Source organism: Lynx canadensis, chromosome B2, assembly GCF_007474595.2.
Source record: "Lynx canadensis isolate LIC74 chromosome B2, mLynCan4.pri.v2, whole genome shotgun sequence".
Classification (NCBI taxonomy): domain Eukaryota; kingdom Metazoa; phylum Chordata; class Mammalia; order Carnivora; family Felidae; genus Lynx; species Lynx canadensis.
The window spans coordinates 144,928,439-144,949,118 of NC_044307.1; the positions used below are offsets into that span (position 1 = coordinate 144,928,439).

The window sequence follows — 20,680 nt, forward strand, 5'->3', positions numbered from 1 at the left end:
CGTCAGATGTTCCGGGCTGAGATACAGCCACCATCACCCCCCGCCCCCACTGAATGCATATGCGCCTCAGACTGTGACTGTGTTTGGAGACAGAGTCTTTAAGGGCAAAGCAAGCTGAAATGAAGCGATCAGGGTGGGCTCTCATCCAAATGGCAGGTGACCTTATTAGAAGAGACGGTCAGGACACAGACACACAGAGGAGGCCGGCGCAAAGGTACGGGGAGGAGGTGGCCGTCTACAAGTCAAGGAGCCGCCTCACCAGCCCTGTGGACACCGTGGTCTTACGCTTTCAGCCTCCAGATTGGCGAGAAAATAAGTTTCTGCCATTTAGGCCCCCGTCTGAGCTACTCTGCCATGGCAGCCCTGGCAAGTGAACACACAGGTCTGCTTGGCCATCCTGAGCAGTGTCTGCCTACGCCTTCCCATGCTGTTCCCCCTGCGTGCGTCTGCGTCTCTGTTTTCTCTCCATATAAGGACACCCGTCATTGGATTAGGGCCCGCTCTGGCCCAGTATGACGTCATTCCAACTAATTACATCTGCAAAGACCCCACTTCCAAATAAGGTCACATTCTGAAGCTCCAGATAGGGAAAAACTGGGGAGGGGCCCTATTCAATCCGGTACAATATGCAAAAGTAGTGGAAAAGTGGCAAAAGTCCACTATCCCCCAGCAGGTGTTTACAGAGCTGAGAACTGGTGGGTTTCGACCTCGGCTGCTCACCAGACTAGATTTTGACTGGATTGGTCTGGAGGGGCCTTAGACATTTTTTTTCAGTTGTCCCCAGTAATTCTAATGGGCAGCCAGTGTGGAAAAGCACATTTTAAGACCACTAGTAATGCTATGGATTATTATCATTATCATTGTATCACTAATCCTAATGCAAGAGGTAGCATTTATCAGACATTTAAGATGTCTCAAGCATTGGGGGAAGTACTTTACATAGTTTATTTCGTTGGTATCATTAGTCCTGTCCTTAACCTCGTTTTATACATGGGGACACAGAGGGTTGAAGATGTTAAGGCCACACACCTAGCAATGGTAGACCAGATACCAGGCTGGCTGACCCCAGCCCGCGGTTCCTCTGCCCTTAGATGTGCACACACACACCCAGAGCCTCTCGTCCTCCTCCTGTCTGTGGACATTCAGTCGTTTAAAGAAATCATCAACATTTCAAGGTAAGTAACAGCCTGTCTTCTCCACAAAAAGGCAGAACGGTTTGAGCTCCTAAGATTAGAGGGCGAGTCGCGACAACCAGGCATTATTACCATTGAGGTAAATTCGGTTTTGTATTTTTCTTTACTTCACAAGCCCAGATGAAAAGCCATGTACTGGAAGAACACCTGCTCATTCTATCTTGAGGGCGATATGCTTAGCCGTACCTTAAAGCGCGGCCGTTATTAACCTTGGAGGACAGCTTAGGTGACAGCTTATATTAGCCTGTTAATCAAATTTGGTGCTTCCTCATGCCAGACCCGTGGCAGATCGCAGGTTCCCTTCCGTCTCCTGGTCTTGCTCTCATCTCCCCGGAATCGTGTTCTGTCCTGGGACCAGGACATCTGTTCTGGGCCTTTCCATTTGCGACCTTGCAGCTTCTCCCTCTGTCCTCTAGAGCTTCCTCCTCCCTCTGTCCTGAATTCCCCTGATGTCTCTGGTTTCCTGAGAAAGAAACTCACTGTCCCACGCCCTGGGCCCACCCTGAGCCCTGTTGGGTGGGACAGAGGCAGGTGGTTCCCAGCTTAGGATCTGAGCTCGGCACCCCCACGTGCTGCAGGCAGAGCTGAACCTCACCGGCATTCATGGCCCCTGCCCTGGGCTGGCCATCACTCTGCTCCAGTACCCTTCCTCTCTCCCATTTTTCCTGCTAAGCCCAGCTCATTGCCGAAGGATCTGTTACATCCCACCTTCTTCTGTAACTGACTGCTCTGGGCCCACCTGCCATTTCCTCTGCTGAGGCCCTCCCGCATTTCGTGGCCCATCACTCTCAGCCCTGATCTCAGTTGTTCCACAGCTGCTTCACCTACGTTGACCTTGGCTCTCCAACCTAGGTACTAAGCTCCTCACAGAGGCAGAGGCCAGGCTGAGCACGCCCCTGGAAGCTGCCTGGGTTTCTTGCAGCTGCAGTTCGTTTATTGTGATGGTTCGTACCTACCAGAAAAACTTTCATTGTTCCATGTTAAGAGGCCTATATAGGCCAGCAGATCACGTGAAAGAAATGTTCATTATGACTAGAATTACTTATGGTATCCTCTCCCCTCATGGAGGCCCAACCCACATTTTTCTCTTTACGATTACAATAGTTTTTAATCATTCTTAGGCTCTGTTAGGGTGGCTTGGTGTTGATTAGAAATGGAAGCCGCCCGGGGTGCCTGGGTGGCTCAGTGGGTTAAGCACCTGACTTCGGCTCAGGTCACGATCTCATGGTATGTGGGTTTGAGTCCTGCGTCAGGCTCGGAGCCTGGAGCCTGCTTCAGATTCTTTGCCTCCCTCTCTCTCTGCCCTTCCCTCACTCATGCTCTGTCTCTCTCAAGAATAAAATATTCTCATGGGGCGCCTGGGTGGCACAGTCGGTTAAGCGTCCGACTTCAGCCAGGTCACGATCTCGCGGTCCGTGAGTTCGAGCCCCGTGTCGGGCTCTGGGCTGATGGCTCAGAGCCTGGAGCCTGTTTCCGATTCTGTGTCTCCCTCTCTCTCTGCCCCTCCCCCGTTCATGCTCTGTCTCTCTCTGTCCCAAAAATAAATAAACGTTCAAAAAAAAGAAAATTAAAAAAAAAAAAAGAATAAAATATTCTCTCTCACAAGAATGAAAAAGAAAAAAAGAAATGGCACCCACCTGTGGAGGTCGACATGTAATTGGCCAGGGCTACCTTTAGCCAGGGGCACCCCATACCTGATGTCAGATCAAAAGTACGTTTGATGTTTTTGTTAACACTGATGAAGAGTTTAGTGGCCACTGATTTTGAACAAAAAGTTGATTAGGAATGGCTCAATTTAGCACTCATCCTTAGAAAACGCAAACAGGAAAGAAAGAAAGAAAGAAAGAAAGAAAGAAAGAAAGAAAGAAAGAAAGAAAAGAAAGAAGAAAGAAAGAAAGAAAGAGGAAAGAAAGAAAAAAGAGAGACAGAGAGAAGAAGAAAGAAAGAAAGAAAGAAGAAGAGAGAGAGAAAGAAAGAAAGAAAGAAGGAAAGAAAGGAAAGAAAGAAAAGAAAGGAAAGGAAAAGAAAAAAGAAAAAAAAGATCGAAACACGGGCACATATGTCTGGTCACTTGACATCAGAGACTTCCCTTTCTCCCACAACAGTACAAAGAGCTAATGAGGACTCTTCCTCACGGACGTGACTGACGTCAGATGCTGTGATGGCCTCTAACCTTGACCCTCTTACATGACAGTTTGTTCTAGAGACTTCTGCAGAAAAGCCAGCAGCTGGTCGTCCAGATCCATTGTCTGTGGCTTGAGGAGCAGGCAGGCCCCCTCTGCCTTTCTAAGTCTTTTGCATACCTGCATTATTTGTACCTAATTGGTTGCCTTTGACCTTTGTATGGTGGAGATATTCTGTTGCTCTAGCCTTAAAGGGGACTTAGAAATCAAAACTGTAACAGGTATTGAATGGTAACTCGTCCCAGCATTTTATCATTGTAGCTGAAGTTAACAGAATGTCTATTTGGAGTGTAACAACGAGGAAATGCTAAGAAACATCCCTAGGTCTAGAAGCCCTTCAAAAGTATCTAATAAAGCTGGAGTTGTGCTTTCTGTGAAACGAAGCAATGTGATTCTTTCCACATTACATGAATAGTTATTTGAGTCCAAGGGGAGTAAGTTCTCTTCGTGTAAAGGTGATTTTGAAGATTAGTAACGAACAGAATGGGTACACATGGATTTATGAGTATTTAAAAATAATTTTAAATGTCTTTGTGTAGACTCAAAAAATTAAAAAAAGGGGCGCCTGGGTGGCGCAGTTGGTTAGGCGTCCGACTTCAGCCAGGTCACGATCTCGCGGTCCGTGGGTTCGAGCCCCGCGTCGGGCTCTGGGCTGATGGCTCGGAGCCTGGAGCCTGTTTCCGATTCTGTGTCTCCCTCTCTCTCTGCCCCTCCCCCGTTCATGCTCTGTCTCTCTCTGTCCCAAAAATAAATAAAAACGTTGAAAAAAAAATAAAAATAAAATAAAATAAAAAAAAAATAAAAAAAAGAAATGTCTCATTTGCTCTTGATAAATTGCCTTAGAAGAAAGACATAAACACGTGTGTCTTTGATTCAGACTTGGGTACATTTGACAAGAGGTAGGTTTTAGGTCTGTCTGGGAACTACAACAAACTTTCAGTACTTTATTTTAGGAAAAAGTCCTTGGCCTGCGAATCTCATCAGCTTCCGTGCCTGCTGACCTCTCTTTAAACATGAAAACGTATCACAGACCCAGAGCTGTTGTGGTAGCAGGCAGTGTGAGCTGAGAGCTGATGAGCAAGCGCCGGGCCCAGGAGGCAGGAGGCAGGCTGCCTCCTGAATGTATGAGTTGGGGTCAAAACCAAGCCCCCGAATGCGTGTCCCTGCTGTGTTGGTCCCCGTACTGGAAACACAAGTGTATGTGTGCTTGTGTGCATTTCCTAACAGGTACGTGGTTTAATTTATTTTGTACTTTTGAAAGATAGCAGGCTCCCATCATAAAAGCGGAAACCAGGTGAGGTATCTCAAGCAGGAAGGGATTTAGTAAAAGGATTTGGATTTGAGTTGCTTTGGAAGGGCTAGAAAAGCACAGATGGGAGAGATCAGGAAGGATAGCGCCTGAAGATCCCTTGCCCTGTGTGGGGCATTACAGTGCTCACAGTGCCCGTGGGCCCAGTGCCCCTTTGCTCCGACCTGGACAGGGCATGGTTAGAAATGCTAGCTGACTTCAGCCGCCAACCCCTGTTGTCACTGCCACGGTTCGAGCGGGAGCTGCTGCCATATCCAGAAGCAGAAGCCCCACTACCTGCTTCCAGCCTTCTGATCTTGCGCTTACCTCCCCCTTCCCCCACTGGCGGAACCAGAACTCGGAGCCTTGCTGGCAAGGTATTCTGGGAAAATGAAGTTTTCACACCTCCAGCCCCTGGGATGCAGAATAAAGCACAAAGAGCAGGCAATACGTAGCCCAGATGGCATCACAGTCTTTTAGAAAATGTCATCACAGAACTTTAACCACTTAGACATTTATTTTCAATTCAAGTATGAAGAACATTTATTTTGGGGTGCTTGGGTGACTCAGTCGGTTAAGCCTCCGAGTTTGGCCCAGGTCATGATCTCATGGTTTGTGGGTTTGAGCCCCACATGGGGCTCTGTGCTGACAGCTCAGAGCCTGGAGCCTCCTTCAGATTCTGTTTCCCTCTCTCTCTCTGTCTCTCTCTCAAAAAAAATAAACATTAAAAAAAATTTTAAGGAAAAATATTTTAATACGAAATATGAAAAAACACTTTTTGATAGTTTCTCTTACGGGAGGGTGAAAAAGATCATCAGTTTTCTATTGGAGAATCTTTCGTGGATTTAAAGAATATTTGGGGAGCATTTTAGTTCGTGCAATTCAAAAGCGGCTGCACAAATTCGTTGGAAGGATAGCTCTTGCTGGGCCTTGCCGTGTCATCTGTGCAGAGCTTGCCTGCGCCCCCAGCTAATCCTGGTACCTGCAGCACAGTTGGAGGAGGCGACTTCCGCTCTCGGGGAACTTATATTTGACACTGGTTGCTACTTTTCCTGAAGCACAGTGTTTTCTCTGGCAGCTAAGTTGCCTGTTTGATATGCTTTTTTCCTTGTTGCGTTCTTTTCTTTGTTTTTATTTTTATTTTTTAATGAAACAAATTGTTTAAATGTTCCTTTTATTTTTGAGAGAGAGCGTGTGCACACATGCACACACTGAGCAGAGGAGGGGCAGAGGGGGAGGATCCGAAGCGGGGCTTCAGGTTGTCCGCAGAGCCCCTTGTGGGCTCGAGCTCATAGACCGGGAGATCATGACCTGAGCGGAAGTTGGACGCTTAGCCGACTGAGCCACCCAGGGGCCCCTTAAGTTTTTATTTTAATTCCCGTGTCGTTAATATACAGTGTTATATTAGTTTCAGGTGTACAGTATAATGATTCAACAATTCCATGCATCTCTCAGTGCTCATCCTGACTCGTGCACTCCTCAATCCCCGTCCCTTACTTCACTCATTCCCCCACCCACCTCTCCTCTGGTACCATCAGGTTGTCCTCTGTAGTTAAGAGTCTGCTTCTTGGTTTCTCTCTCTCCCTCTCTCTCTCTCTCTGTCCTGTTTCCTAAATTCCACATGCGTGAAATCATATGGTATTCGTCTTTCTCTGATTGACTGATTTCACTTAGCATTATACACTCTAGCTCCATCCATGTTGTTGCCAATGAAAATATTTCCTTTTTTGTGGCTGAATAATATTCCATTGTATATATACTACATCTTCCTCATCCATTCATCTATACGTGGACACTTGGACTGCTTCCATTGTTTACCTGTTGTAAATAATGCTGCAAAACATAGGGTTGCGTGTATCCCTTTGAATTATGTTTTTGTATTTGGGAGGTAGATACCCAGTAGTGCGATTACTGGATCATAGGGTAGTTCTATTTTTAACTTGTTGAGGAACCTCCATACTGTTTTCCACAGTGGCCGCACCAGTTTGCATTCCCATCAAAAGTGTTAAGAGGGTTCCTTTTTCTCCACATCCTCGCCAACACTTGTTTCTTGTGGTTTTGATTTTAGCCCTTCTGACTGGTGTGAGGTGATATCTCATTGTAGTTTTGATTTGCATTTCCCTGATGATGAGTGATGTTGAGCATCTTTTCGTGTGTCTGTTGGCCATCTGTTGTGTCTTCCTTGGAGAAATGTCTGTTCGTGTCTTTTGCCAATTTTTAATTGGATTATTAGTTTTTTGGGTATTGAGTTGTATCAGTTCTTTATATATTTTGGATACTGCCCTTTATCGGATATGTCATTTGCAAATATCTTCTCCCGTTCAGTAGGTTGTCTTATAGTTTTGTTGATTGTTTCCTTCACTGTGCAGAAATTTTTATTTTGGTGAAGCCCCAATAGTTTATTTTCACTTTTGTTTCCCTTGCCTCAGGAGACCTATCTACAAAAATGTTGCTACAGCCAACATCAGAGAAATTGCTGCCTGTACTCTATTCTAGGATTTTTAGGGCTTCAAATATCACGTTTAGGTCTTTCATCCATTTTGAATTTATTTCCATGTGTTGTGTAAGAAAGTGGTCCATTTTCATTCTTCTGCATGCTGCTGTCCTCTAACTGCATTCTCTGCATGGTTAATTCCAGTGGGAAATTATTTCAGTTAATTTTAATCGTCTGCAAGTTTACTTATAGTCAAACTGCCATGCCTTGAGAAACTAGTACCTGAATGGATGATAAAACTCACTTTAAGTTACCAAAATTACTATCCTCTGCATATATGGAAATCTTTTTACTTTTTAATCTCCATAAATCTTCTCAGCAACTCTGTGACATGGGCCAGCTACCAATGCTCCCATTTTTTCCCCAGCCGTGTTAAGTGACAGGTCATTAGCTGTGGAACCAAGACAAGAAGTTGGGTTCCGTAAATAAATGTGACAGTTTGCTTATGAATGTGTATTTATGAGCGATCCTCAAGCTGGGGTGGGCAAGCCATTTGGAGGTATGCAAAGCCATTCGTTCACAGGGTGGAGGGTCTGGATACGTTGAAGGGACTCCATTGTCAGAGCCTCGGCTCATGTAGGTCCAGAACGGATCTGCCTGAGAGTATGCATGTGATGAGGACGCGGGTCCTTTTTCCTAAATGTCCTTCTCCCACTTGGCTAAAGGAATCCTACCTCTCTCCCATCTCGCTATGATGCACTGACTTGATGTTTTAAAACCTGTGGGGACATAGGGTAGATCAATTTTTAATTTTTTGAGGAACCTCCACACTGTTTTCCAGAGTGGCTACACCAGTTTGCATTCCCACCAATGTTTATAGCAGCACTTTCAACAATAGCCAAATTATGGAAAGAGCCTAAATGTCCATCGACTGATAAATGGATAAAGAAGTTGTGGTTTATATATACAATGGAATACTACTTGGCAGAGAAAGAATGAAATGTGGCCTTTTGTAGCCACGTGGATGGAACTGGAGAGTGTTATGCTAAGTGAAATAAGTCATACAGAGAAAGACAGATACCATATGGTTTCACTCTTATGTGGATCCTGAGAAACTTAACGGAAGATCATGGGGGAGGGGAAGGGGGAAAAAAGTTAAAGAGGGAGGGAGGCAAACCATAAGAGACTCTTAAAAAGTGAGAATAAACTGAGGGTTGATGGGGGGTGGGAGGGAGAGGAAAGTGGCTGATGGGCATTGGGGAGGGCATCTGTTGGGATGAGTGCTGGGTGTTGTATGGAAACCAATCTGACAATAAATTTCATATTTAAAAAAAAACTGTGGGGAATGAAATAGTGGGACAGTTTGGGCTATTGGTTTTGGTATGAAGAAGATCATGAGGAAAGAAAATAACTGAGCCTAATGATTTGATTCAACAACTTTTGTAAGTGTGGCGGTCTCCTTTTCTTTCCTTGCAGCAAGAGCGTAGGACTGAAAAGGGCATGTTGGTTAATAGGCAAGTAAAACTAATTTTGATGATAGATTGCTCTGTGAGTCTTGGCACGTAGCTGAGAGGGAGACAGAAGAATTGAGTAACATTGCTGTAACAAAACTCTCAGTTCTCAATAATTTATTTATACACATATATTTTCCTGGCATGTATATTTATAAAAATGAAAAATGGAGCAGAATTGATGTTTAGCCATAACTGACTCTAGTAATAAACAGTGTTCTTCCACAGATGACATGAACTGGCTGGAAAACCCCAGGCTTTCTTAACATTCTTCTAGAAACAGAGAGCCGCATTTCCAACAAAATGTTACCCCTGTGCAGTAATTCTTTTTCAAGATTCCTACATTTTCTATTTGCATCTGTTGCAGTCTAGTAACTGTAATTATAACCCCACCAGAAAGGATGCAGATATTTCGAGACGTTGTCACAGGGAAAAATTTGTAATTAAATGTCAACTTATATATATAGTTTTTACACACAGAAGTATCTGTGTACCTCACGGTCGATGCAATACGCACTGACACAAAACACAATAAAATATGTTCTGCTTATGATACGAGGATGTAAGTATGTGGGAATGAAAACAAGAATTCAAAGAGAAAAAAAGATCGACTTCAGATTGAGACCACTGAGGAACTGGTTTTTACTGGGTGATGGTAGGTGTCCGGTGGCTTCAGTATTTAGACTGTTGGAGACAGTGGGGACATCTTTGCCAGTTATTGAAACTGACCAAAAAACAAAAACAAAAACAAAACCCTTACGTATCAATATAAAAATATGCATGTGAAACGTTTGAAAAATGTAAGGAGTGTTTGGGCAAAAATGTTTAACGATCACAGATCTAGACAGAAGACCAGATGTCTTGAGGATAAGCATGGTCACGTGACTCCCATGCATTTCCTTTGTTTTCCCAGTTTGACCTCGTGTGTGTCAATGCTTGGATGCTGGACCTCACACAAGCTGTCCTAAACCTGGGCTTCCTGGCCGGAGCCTTCACCTTGGGTTATGCGGCGGACAGGTAGGCACGAATATGACAGCCCTTGACATGATGCATAAGTGTGGGGATGAAAATATTTTATGTTAACATAAGGAAACAATTTTTGTTAAACTTGGGGGGGGGGAATCTTATTTTCTCTACCTGTGACATTCTCACTTGTTTGGTTAGACTAATTCTCTCCTTGTTGAACTGCGTCTCCTTACTCCTTGAACTGTACACATGGATGGGACCACTCCCCGTGGATCTGAAAGCATCTTAGCGGAAACACCGGCAAGGCAGTAACTTCATCACGGGACAGACGGATAGCTGGCTGGACACTGTGGACAGAGTTGATTCCCTGTGCTTCCATAACTCACTGGTTGTGGTCTGGATTAATTCAGTCATAGAGTCGGCCCCTTCCCAATATGTTTCGGTTATATTTTTTAAAAGAAATCCTTGTATTTTATTCTACAAGTTAAAAACTCTGCAAGAAAAAAAAAAAAACACAGTTTTTCCAAACACCTTTAAGAGAATTGTGTCTATTATTTAACATTCATAAAGATATAGATTAATGGCAGACGTGGTGAGTATGTATACTGAACATAGTAATTTTTCTATTCAAACATTCCTGTTTTGGACATTATTGATGTTGGTTATTATATCCATGCCTAACTATTCCTTTATCCCAATTCTAACTATGAAAATACATGCAGTAATTTAATAATTCCTTCTATACCCCTTAGGACAGGGGTAGGAAAGCTTTGGCCATTGACCGTGTCTGGCTGGATATCGCTCTGGTCACTCTAAGCCCAGCCTTGATGGGTCCCTGTGACCCAGCACACAGTGCACAGTGCTTAAGGGTACTTCTTGGAGAACTGCCCACAGCAATTAATTAGCTAATTGGAGACAATAAAATGCCCCAAATGCTTTAGCCAGTTGACAATCTGAATTTGGCCGGATCAGGACTTCAAAGTATAACCTTTGTTTTCTTTTTCTGCTCCTTCGTCTGTCTCTTATTTTTCTCCTGCGGCCCCCTGCCCCCGTCTTCTGCATGTGAGTTTCTCCTTAATCCTTGTGTCTGATGCTCTTTCCCTGTCTTTTATCCGTGTTTTTTCCTATGGTTTCCTCTTATAGCCCTTCCCATTCATCTTTCTTTTCTTAATCTCCCCACACATCACTTCCTCTCCTAGCTGCTGTGGCTTAGAATTGAGTGATGTGTTTTCAACACGTATTTCGTCATTTTAGTTGTTACTCTTCCTGATTTAAACGTTAGGTTTTGCTTCTTCTTCATGTTCTTCTCTCACAGTCAATAAACATAATTTCCAAACAAAAGAACTCAACTAAAGGAGGGGGGCTTTTCCTACCTATGTTCCAGCAGGGGCCTGCGCACCTGTCCTCATTGGTGATTCCATGCTTTGGAGAAGAAGACAGACCCATGAATGATTCTGCCTCACCACAGGGCTACCCGTCTGTCAGCTCCTTCTCTGCTTTTATATCGTTGAAGGAAAGGACCAGAAACAATTTAACAGGCCCCAAATCTACCAGAGGACAGCGTAGGAAGGACAGACGGTGAATTTTAAAACCTGAATAAGTGAGAACTACTTCTGTCTCTGCTCCGCTGACCGAAGCAGGACACTGCATGAGTGAATTTGGTGGGAATTTCTATGGGAGAATGTTTTTGAATCAAGTCTCATAAAGGTCATTGACGACAGACCTTCACCAGCCAGTAATCTGGCACAGTTGCACTGAACCATTTAGCATCAGAATCCCAGAGTATTGCCCACGACGGTAACCCGTGCCCTTTGCCTACGCCTTTAGTAACAGCTACGTAAATGGCGAGACTAAAATGCAAAACTTAAGAACAGCTCGCCCTGCTCGTGAACTTTAGAGTTTGTAAGCAGCTTTCACATCAGCATCGCATTTGAGCCTGTACAACTTCACTGTAGAAAGGGAGGGGAGAAACAAGCAAACAAACAAAATCTGAATCTTGCTTCCCTTAAGAAACGGACCCAAGGTCGCATGGTTGGTGGATGATTGAGACACGACTGAAGCCTGCTCCTGGGGCTTTCTCCCTTTCTCCTTCCAACTCCACCCACAAAAATGCTAGAAAGGTATCAAAGCTGGGCCACCGGGGTGACCATATGGGACAGAGAGGGTCATCTTTTTGGAAACTGCAATCCCCCCAAAAATGCATTCTGTGCCTTGCGTTTTGTAATGCCATTTCAGGAACACATGTCCTTACTTGCCTGGGTTTGCTGCGAAACGAAACGCAGAATTCTCAGCCATCCTGTACACGGTAGTAATAATGCAGCGTCGAAAACAAAATTTCTGTCCTGAAGCCTCTTCTAACAACACTTACCGATAGTGCTTTTCACTGTGTTGGAGAAAATGCCAAAGGTGACTTCTTCCTCTCTCTTTCTCAAAAAGGTACGGCAGGATAGTCATTTACTTAATATCCTGCTTCGGTGTTGGCGTCACCGGTGTTGTGGTGGCGTTCGCACCAAATTTCCCCGTGTTTGTGACCTTCCGCTTCCTACAAGGTGTGTTTGGAAAGGGCACGTGGATGACCTGCTACGTGATCGGTAAGACACTGCTGCGCTCCGTGTCTCTTTGACGGCCAGGGTCAGGTGTCTGGGCGGTGCCGGCCGCTGAGCCTCCTCGGGCTCGCATGATGAGGCTTCGCGGCTGCCACACGAATGATCTCTGCAAATAGGAAGGTCGCCGCGGTGAGACTCTGACTCTGGCAAAATGAACTTCTCATTTTTAGGTCCTGGCCACATACGGAATATCACGAAATACGGGGGTGAACCACGCTCTTGCAGATAACTGCTGTACTGTTATCACAAGTTATCGTTTGCCTTCTCGGAGATTGACGTTTATGAAAAATGTCAGCAATTCTTGGGAACCTTTTTAAAGCATTCTCTGTGCATTTCTGGGATATAGTTTGAGACGACACTCCTGTGTTCTCAAATATTTCTTAATTCTATTCCTTGTGTACAAGTGGAGAGCTTTTTACTGTGAAGGAGATAGGACCTAAAAATGAGAAGCTCATTTGTGAACCTTTGTTACTTCCATAACCAGAAAGTTTGACCTTTCTAGAAAGAAAAACTTCCCTTTGCTGTTTGCTCCTTTTACTGAGAAAAGTCCTGGATGCTACTTGGGCTCTGTTGCTAGTGATGTCCAGACCAGTCACCTCCTCTAAGGGTCACGGTGGATTCGTGACCAGGGAGAGGCAAAAGCTTCTTTTACAGTATTGCTCCGGATCTTTAGGCTTCTAGTCCCTTCCATCACTGCTAGACAATCCTTCCCCAAGCGGTGCCCACCTTAAGGACCCTCTGAAGGTCTCTGTATGGGCCGGGAAGGAGAGAGAGTGTCGGGAAGTTGCCTGTCGCTGGCTGGGGCAGAAGGGATAACTTTGGCATATGAAGCATTTCTAAGGAGATCTAAGTGTAGGTGAATTTTCAAAGCTGCGATCTTAGGGCACAACCAAGTAGCGTAATCCCAAGATGATCGGAATAGAATTAATGACAGATAGAAATGGATTCGTTTGGGTGGAGAAGGATGCCAGCAATAAAATTCCCCATCTGATTTTTAAAGAGATATCACCTACATGGAAAGTCTGTGGAGAGGACCATCATGTAATAGAAACTATGTTGTGATCTTGAAAAAATCATTTGTAGAGTCTAATGCTCATAAAGAATCTCCTAAAGAGACTATAATATGCACACCTTTAGAGATACTGTGATAGAAATCTAGCCAGTTTGTTTTACTTCTGTATTGATACAATAGTCATCATTTAAGCTTTCGTAAAATCAACAGATACATTTTTTTGTATAACGAGAAGAGTGCTGGGCTGTGTGTGTAAGATGAGTGTGGCCAGTGCCTGCCAATAACTGGCAGAGAAGAGAGTGAGCAGAAAACCCAGCTCCAGCAGGCATGGAAGTTTTAGTGTCCTTAAGAATGCCGTGGTGTTGGGGCACCTGGGTGGCTCGGTCGGTTAAGCGTCCGACTCCAGTCATGATCTCGCGGTCTGTGAGTTCGAGCCCCACGTCGGGCTCTGTGCTGACAGCCCAGAGCCTGGAGCCTGCTTGGGATTCTGTGTCTCCCTCTTCTCTCTGCCCCTCCCCCACTCATGCTGTCTCTATCTCTCATAAATAAATAAACTTTAAAAAATTAAAAAAGAAAGAATTCTGTGGTGTTCTAACAATGCCGATGGATATGACAGATGTGATGTCTCTGTGTGTTCATTTTGGAGCTCAACTTGAGCTTCCCTAACCTCTGTGTTTGTTTTCCTTCAGTAACAGAAATAGTAGGTTCAAAGCAAAGGAGAATTGTGGGGATAGTAGTCCAAATGTTCTTCACCCTTGGAATCATAATTCTCCCTGGAATTGCCTACTTTATCCCCAGTTGGCAAGGGATCCAGCTAGCCATAACGCTGCCCAGCTTTCTCTTCCTCCTTTATTACTGGTAAAGTGGTTCTGGTCATTATTGAATTTATTCTTATTCCGCAGAAATGTAGAATCTGCACTTTCTCAACCAACAGGAAAATGAAAGCAATTAAGGAGGTTTTCTGACATCTCCAGAGTAGCCGTGGGCTTTGAGAATTTCTAGAGTGTTTGAGAATTTATAAAGAGTGGTCATTAATTGACTAATAGTTCTCATTAAAATAGATTAATAAAAAAGTACCAAAACGCAAAACTCCAGAGTATTAGTTATGTTTTGTTATTTTGTAATATTTTCACGAACACTGTAAGGTAACAAACCCTATCTGCCGATATTTCAACATGCAAATTCAATGCAACGAAATCGCTTTGCTTCCCTGTGTGTTCTATTACGCAAATTAATATTGTTCAGGAATCCTCTCAGGAATAAGAAAATGTTGAGAGCATCAGAAAATTAAGTTACCAGAAAGCTACAGGTGTATACATTTGACTCTTACTGAAGCGAATACATTTTGATCATTTCTCTAATTTAATTTTAATATGTGGGGAAATCAGTTTACGTACATGCCTAAGTGTCCATTGAATTCTTTTCATGTGTGTAATTTCAGTTCTTTTCATGTGTGTAATTTAGGACACTGTATTCTAGGGTAGCCTGGTCTTACAAGAACAATGTAATATTGATTGTTTTTATTATGACCAATGATCCAATTATCAAGTGAGCATTTTTTCCCTCCATTATAAGCTTTCCAAGATAATCTATGTTTCAAAGAGCATGTTCTAAACTCTCAGAATCTCCTAAAGTTTTATCTAATTGCAAGCTCTATTTTAAGAGGGAAAGTGAGGTTGTTAATTAACTGTTAAGGTTTTGAAATTCCTAGACATAACTCAACAAAGTCTTCTTACCAGGGTGGTTCCTGAATCTCCTCGCTGGCTGATTACTCGGAAGAAAGGAGATAAAGCATTAAAAATTCTGAGGAACATTGCCAAATGCAATGGGAAGTATCTCTCTCCAAATTACTCAGAGGTAATTTCATTTATTACTGGTAACAAATATTATTCAAGTGAGTGAATTAATTTGTCTCATTATCAAACATCTGACTAAATCATTTTTAGTTTGGCTTTAAAAAAGGAAAAAAAAACCGCCTTGGGGAGAATCACGAGGTGCATTAGAGAAGACACACTTGGAAGCTGTGACAGCATTAAGGTTGAGCCCAACTGGCCACTTAGTCCGTATTTTCATAGTTGCACCTTGTCACTTACATTATTAAACTTTACCTACCGTAGGCCCCGTACTATGAAATCATTCATTCATCTTAATTGCACAAACTAGAGATCTTTTCTTGACATTCAGTGTAGTCTAAAGATTTGTCTTTAAATTTAGTCTTGGAAATACTGTTTCTTCGAATCAGAGCTTGAGCAAGAATGTAGTTTTCAACCTTTAGACTTACACATGCTGGCTGGCCTACTCCTCCCTCCTTACCTCGTTCCCTTCCTCCCTTCTTTTTCTTCTTCCTTTGTCCAGCAAAGCCTTTTGGGGTGCTTCTGTATCATTACACTAAAAGAAATGGGGGGGACTAAAGCTTATTCTTTGCTCTTTGGAAGGTTCGATATGCCTCAGATATATTTGAAGCCACACCTGAATAATTAGAGAATAATATATAAAAAGATATGGCAGGGGCTCCTGGGTGGCGCAGTCGGTTAAGCGTCCGACTTCAGCCAGGTCACGATCTCGCGGTCCGTGAGTTCCAGCCCCGCGTCGGGCTCTGGGCTGATGGCTCGGAGCCTGGAGCCTGTTTCCGATTCTGTGTCTCCCTCTCTCTCTGCCCCTCCCCCGTTCATGCTCTGTCTCTCTCTGTCCCAAAAATAAATAAACGTTGAAAAAAAAAAAATTAAAAAAAAAAAAAAAAAAGATATGGCAATGTGGGGCGCCCGGGTGGCTCAGTCAGCTGAGCGTCTGACATCAGCTCGGGTCATGATCTCATGGTTTGTGGGTTTGAGCCCCGTGCCGGGCTCTGTGCTGACAGCTCGGAGCCCGGAGCCTGCTTTGGATTCTGTGTCTCCTTCTCTCTGCCCCTCCCCTTCTCATGCTCTGTCTCTCTCTCAAAAATAAATAAGATTTTGAAAAAAAAAAAAAAAAAGACATGGCAATGCTTTACTACAGAGACTAAGTGAATATAGAATAACAGAAGATTTCTTATAAAGGGATGTGAGGGAAGAATTTTTGGAAGATACGAATCTTGAAGAATATTAGGTTGGTAACATTTTTTTTTTTTTTTTTTTTTTTTTTTTTGTTGCACTCAGTTTCGATAGAACATTCTGAGAGAAAACAGGCTTCGTTGGTTTTATTATCACCTCCCCAACCCCCCAGAACTTGGTCGGAGATGTTTGGATTTCTACCTTTTTCCTTCACTCTTATGTTCAGCAACAAGCAGGAGCCTCCATGTTTACAAAGGTTTCAGTTGACCAGTTGTCACTGGATTGTGATGATGTACCTGGGGGTTTACAGATCGTACAATGTGTGGTAAAGATAAAAAGAAAAAAAATCTGTTTTAACCATTAAGGTTAAAGCGATCCTGGTTCTCTGAGCACCTTTGGGCTGTGTATTCCTTTTAGGGAAAAAGTATCCACTGCCTTCATACCTTGCTCTCATCCCGTTCGCCTTGGCCGTCACAACAGGATCAAACGTATAATAATTTGCACTCAGTTTTAATAGTCCAATAAGTATTTTTACTCCTCGCTCAGCAGTATCCTGAAGACACTGCACACGTAGTCCTGGCGTTAAGCATTTGTCAGATCTACATCAAGGTTTTAAAAAAATAGAAAAAAAAAAAGAAAGAAAGAAACCAGTGTGTTCTGATGGCTTCCAGAAGAAGGCACCACTTGACGAGGCATGTGATGTGTTATTGTGAGTACTGCTAAGAGGCCCCAGCTACTTCTGCACATCCTCGGGGGACCAGTTCAGCGCTGCGCCCATAGACCCACTGACCCACTTCTAATTCACAAACACTGTAGAGACATTTCCCCGGGGAAGTAGTCCAATGCTCTACATGGTTGTGCTTGTGGAAGGATCGTGAATGATGGATCCAGTGGCTTCCAAAACAGGTTAACTCTGGTTTTAAGCAGTGAGATGATCTCCATTTGAAAGTCAGGTTCAAAGCCAGACATGAGTTTCTCGCGGAGTTTAGTGCCCCAGCCACCACTGTCTGATGCTTACATATTGTGATTGGCTCATAAGCCTCTTCGGTCTTTAATCTATAGGTTCCTGTTCTTTTCTTTTCCTTGCAACCTTGGGAATAAAGAATGCTAGGGTTTTTTTTTCTTTCTTTCTTCCTTTTTTTTTTTTTTGTTTCTGTAGACTTTTCTGCAGTCTAAATTTTGTTGATTACATCCTTAGGATCCTTTAATATGGCCCTCTGTCTCTTGTGTTCCCTATCACTTGGTAGGTAGATCTAGAGCTTAATTAAGTTTGGGTTTGATACTTTTGGCAATCCTACTTCGTAAGTGGTTTAGTGCATTTCCATTGATAGGTCGTGTCTGCCTGTTTCTTCTTTTGTGATGTTAGCTGCCACTGATCGTCGTTGCCTAGATTTATGAATTTATCAGAGGTCGCAAGTGACAGTATTCCCATGTTATCATTATTTCATTTATTGCTGGAATACTTACATAAAGACTAACTTCTCCCATCAATCATTTGGTGACTCTGAGATACAGGTCTTACAGGAAAGGCAGGAAACATGTGTAATTCTTTCTTGTCAAAATAACAAGTCGGTTCACTGCATTCTGCAAAAGTTATCAGTGAATTGTGTGTTGTGGGGTTTTTTAAAAAAAATTTTAAGCCTCATTATTAACATCTGGGTTTTAACCTACTATGAGTCAGCCCTTCTCAGTTATTGTCATTATCCTGATTTGTGCTTAGATTGCCCCATGTTTGGACAGACAAGGCTCATCTTTGTTGGTTCCGGGCTCCCTCTGCCATATTCTAGGAGTTTCAGAATGCCGCTTTGCTCATTAGCACGGTGACATTTCCCCAGGCTCATCTTGTGGTCTCTGGTCTCACTCTTGGAATCACCCACTTCTCAAAGGGTGCTTTGAGGTTTGAAACAAATGTCTTCAAACTGAACCTATCCATCCCCAACCTTTTAAAATTGTACAACGTAAGTAGAAAAGCAAAGTATTGTCTTCAAGAAGAGAAGGAATTGACATTTCGGTTTAAAACCCCTTGCTAATGGAGGAATTCAGTCAAATTATAGACCAGACCACAATTTTCTGTTTCAGAGATGTTAATGTTCCCACAAAGCATAACCATGTGCAAGATACAGTTTATACTACTCAGAAATACTGGCCGGTGGTGGAATTGCACTCAAGTGCGTTGGCTTGAGCCCCAACGCCAAAAGCAAAGCAGGATCCTGTCATGATTTCTGTGTAACCCTGTCAATTTCTCATGTTCTAGTGACTCAGATAACTAATTGCCCATGTCAATGTCCGGGTCGCCTTGAAACCTGATGTTTACATAGTCACTTCAAACCTTCTGTGTCCTTTTGCTGCCTTAACTGGTATCCCTGCTCTCTGGATATAATCTCAAGGACGCCCCCATGGCCCAGGATCATAGCCTTTTCTCTTTTCACAGAGCCTTTTTGTCAGTAAATCCCGACTTTAGGAAGAAGTTATTATCACGTAAATTACCGCATCCTCCAAGACCTCTCCAATCCCCACCTCATCCTAAGGGTGCACATCATTGATTGCAGTGAAGCTAGAATCAACTAGAAAGGATCTGCTTGACGCACATTGTCCGCAGGAGGACTGGCAGCTATGCTGTTTTCCTCAGCCACCCCCAGACCCCAGCCCGTGCCATCGCTGGCACCAAAGATCCTGGTCTGTTTTATGGGGATCAAAAGACCTAGCTTAAAACAATGCTCTGTATCACAGAAGAGATCCTGAAATTCACCACAAACTAGGATTACACCAACCCCCTGGGCTTTGTAAATGGAAGGGGGATATGGGGAGAAATAGGTAGGGTGGAGTGGATTCCAGCATTCAACCAGGTGGGTTATTCTAAGGTTTGGCTGTGTAATAAACCATCACAGTTATATTTCACATGGATGTTACTCATCTCATGGGCCAATAAACTCTGGCTCTCTGTCTCACTGGTCCCTAGGCTTCCATTTGCCAGAATTCCCAGCTGGCTTCTGACTTTGTTAAAGCCGCAGCTGGAAGGTAGAAATACAGGTGATGAGAACATCAGGCTCTCTGGATATATGAACAGTGTAGTTTTTATTTACTGAAAAGAAAAGTCCAAAAATATAAACCCAATGCAGAGGAGGCAGGTGGGTGGAACTTCTAGGAAGCTGAAGCAATGTAGAAAACGGAAATCAAAGACCCCCGTAGAGGGTCAGTGGAGGGGCTGAGTGTGGAACACAAGGCACTTAGCCAATGCAGGAGGACAGTTGGCTTAGACACTTACGTGGGTGCCTTTGCACTGTTTAAGGCACACTTGAAGAAATTAAAACCAAATTCTTGGCAAGACCACAGTAGGTATAGCCCAGGCACAGCAATGGCACAACAGCGTCTCCTAATGTCATTCGGGGCATCCACAGCCATCCTCTGACCCGGGGAGCATGTCGCTGATAGAACTGTTTCCTGCCCTGGCCACGCCGGGCAGACTTCTTACACGTTGCAGTTAAATTTGGCATCAGTCTGACGTTACTTCCAACCTGTCACTTGGAGTGTGTTGTTTCTTGCCTCACGCCTAGTAAGTTACCAGTCGATCCGACTTTCCATTCTCGTACAGTAGACACGCACCAGTACCGTGTGTGTGATTGAACGAGGCATCGAATGGCAATGCTGGTCTGAAGAGATGGCCATTGCCCTAAAAACTGAATGTGTGTCAAAACAGCTGAGAAAGTGAGCAAGTATTTAAGTGGGCTCAGGCTTAGGTAGTAGTAGGCTTGGTCTGTTGGTACGTAGTGGAGAGCTGGGCTTGCTGCTTAGTGGCCTTTTCTCATCACGAGGTGGTACTACTTGTGATAGACCGTGTTTTTGTTTCCAGCTCTTCACCTCTCTCTGTAAGAGGATGACACCCCCCCAACCTGTGGCCGTGTGACTGGCCACAGTGCCTCCGGGCAGGCAGATATACTTCCCCACTGAGGCTTGGCCATCTGACTTGATGGCCCAAGGAACAGAAGTGGCCAGGTACCCGTTCAGAACAGAAGCTGTAAAGGCAGCATGCATTTCTGACAGCTCTCTGGCTCTTTCCTTCTGCCACAAGGACAGCATATCCCAAACTGGAATTGTTCCTTCAGCGTGGTCTCAGAATGAGAAGAACCACAACTTGGAACAGAGCTGCAGAAGCTGACCTACAGCCACTACATGGAATACAGCCCAAACCCAACTGTTTCCTCAGTCAACTACAGTCCGCTCAATGTGTCTTAGTGTGCTCTTGGAGATTTGAGAGTGTCTGTTATGGTGGCCAAACCTAACTAATGTAGCTGATCATTACTAATAGCACTGTTTCAATTGCCAGAGTAGGGTTTAGTGATTCAACACATTTTTGGTTACCTGGGTGACGGTGGATTGTGGTAGTTTATTGTTTGAAATATTCATGTCCCGCCCCTCATTCCCATTGGATGAAAATACTTCCTGGTTCCATTGATATCG

At 43.8% G+C, this 20,680-nt stretch overlaps 1 protein-coding gene across 2 annotated transcripts in view; it reads left to right on the forward strand.

Moving 5' to 3' along the window:
• SLC22A3 (solute carrier family 22 member 3) overlaps positions 1-20,680 on the forward strand; it is a 96,858-nt gene that overhangs the window by 34,520 nt on the left and 41,658 nt on the right. For both annotated transcript variants that reach the window (XM_030316731.1, XM_030316732.1), the window contains exons 2-5: positions 9,523-9,626; positions 12,012-12,166; positions 13,883-14,051; positions 14,933-15,050. In XM_030316731.1, the coding sequence (XP_030172591.1) occupies positions 9,523-9,626; positions 12,012-12,166; positions 13,883-14,051; positions 14,933-15,050 (546 nt within the window). The remainder of the gene's footprint in view (positions 1-9,522; positions 9,627-12,011; positions 12,167-13,882; positions 14,052-14,932; positions 15,051-20,680) is intronic.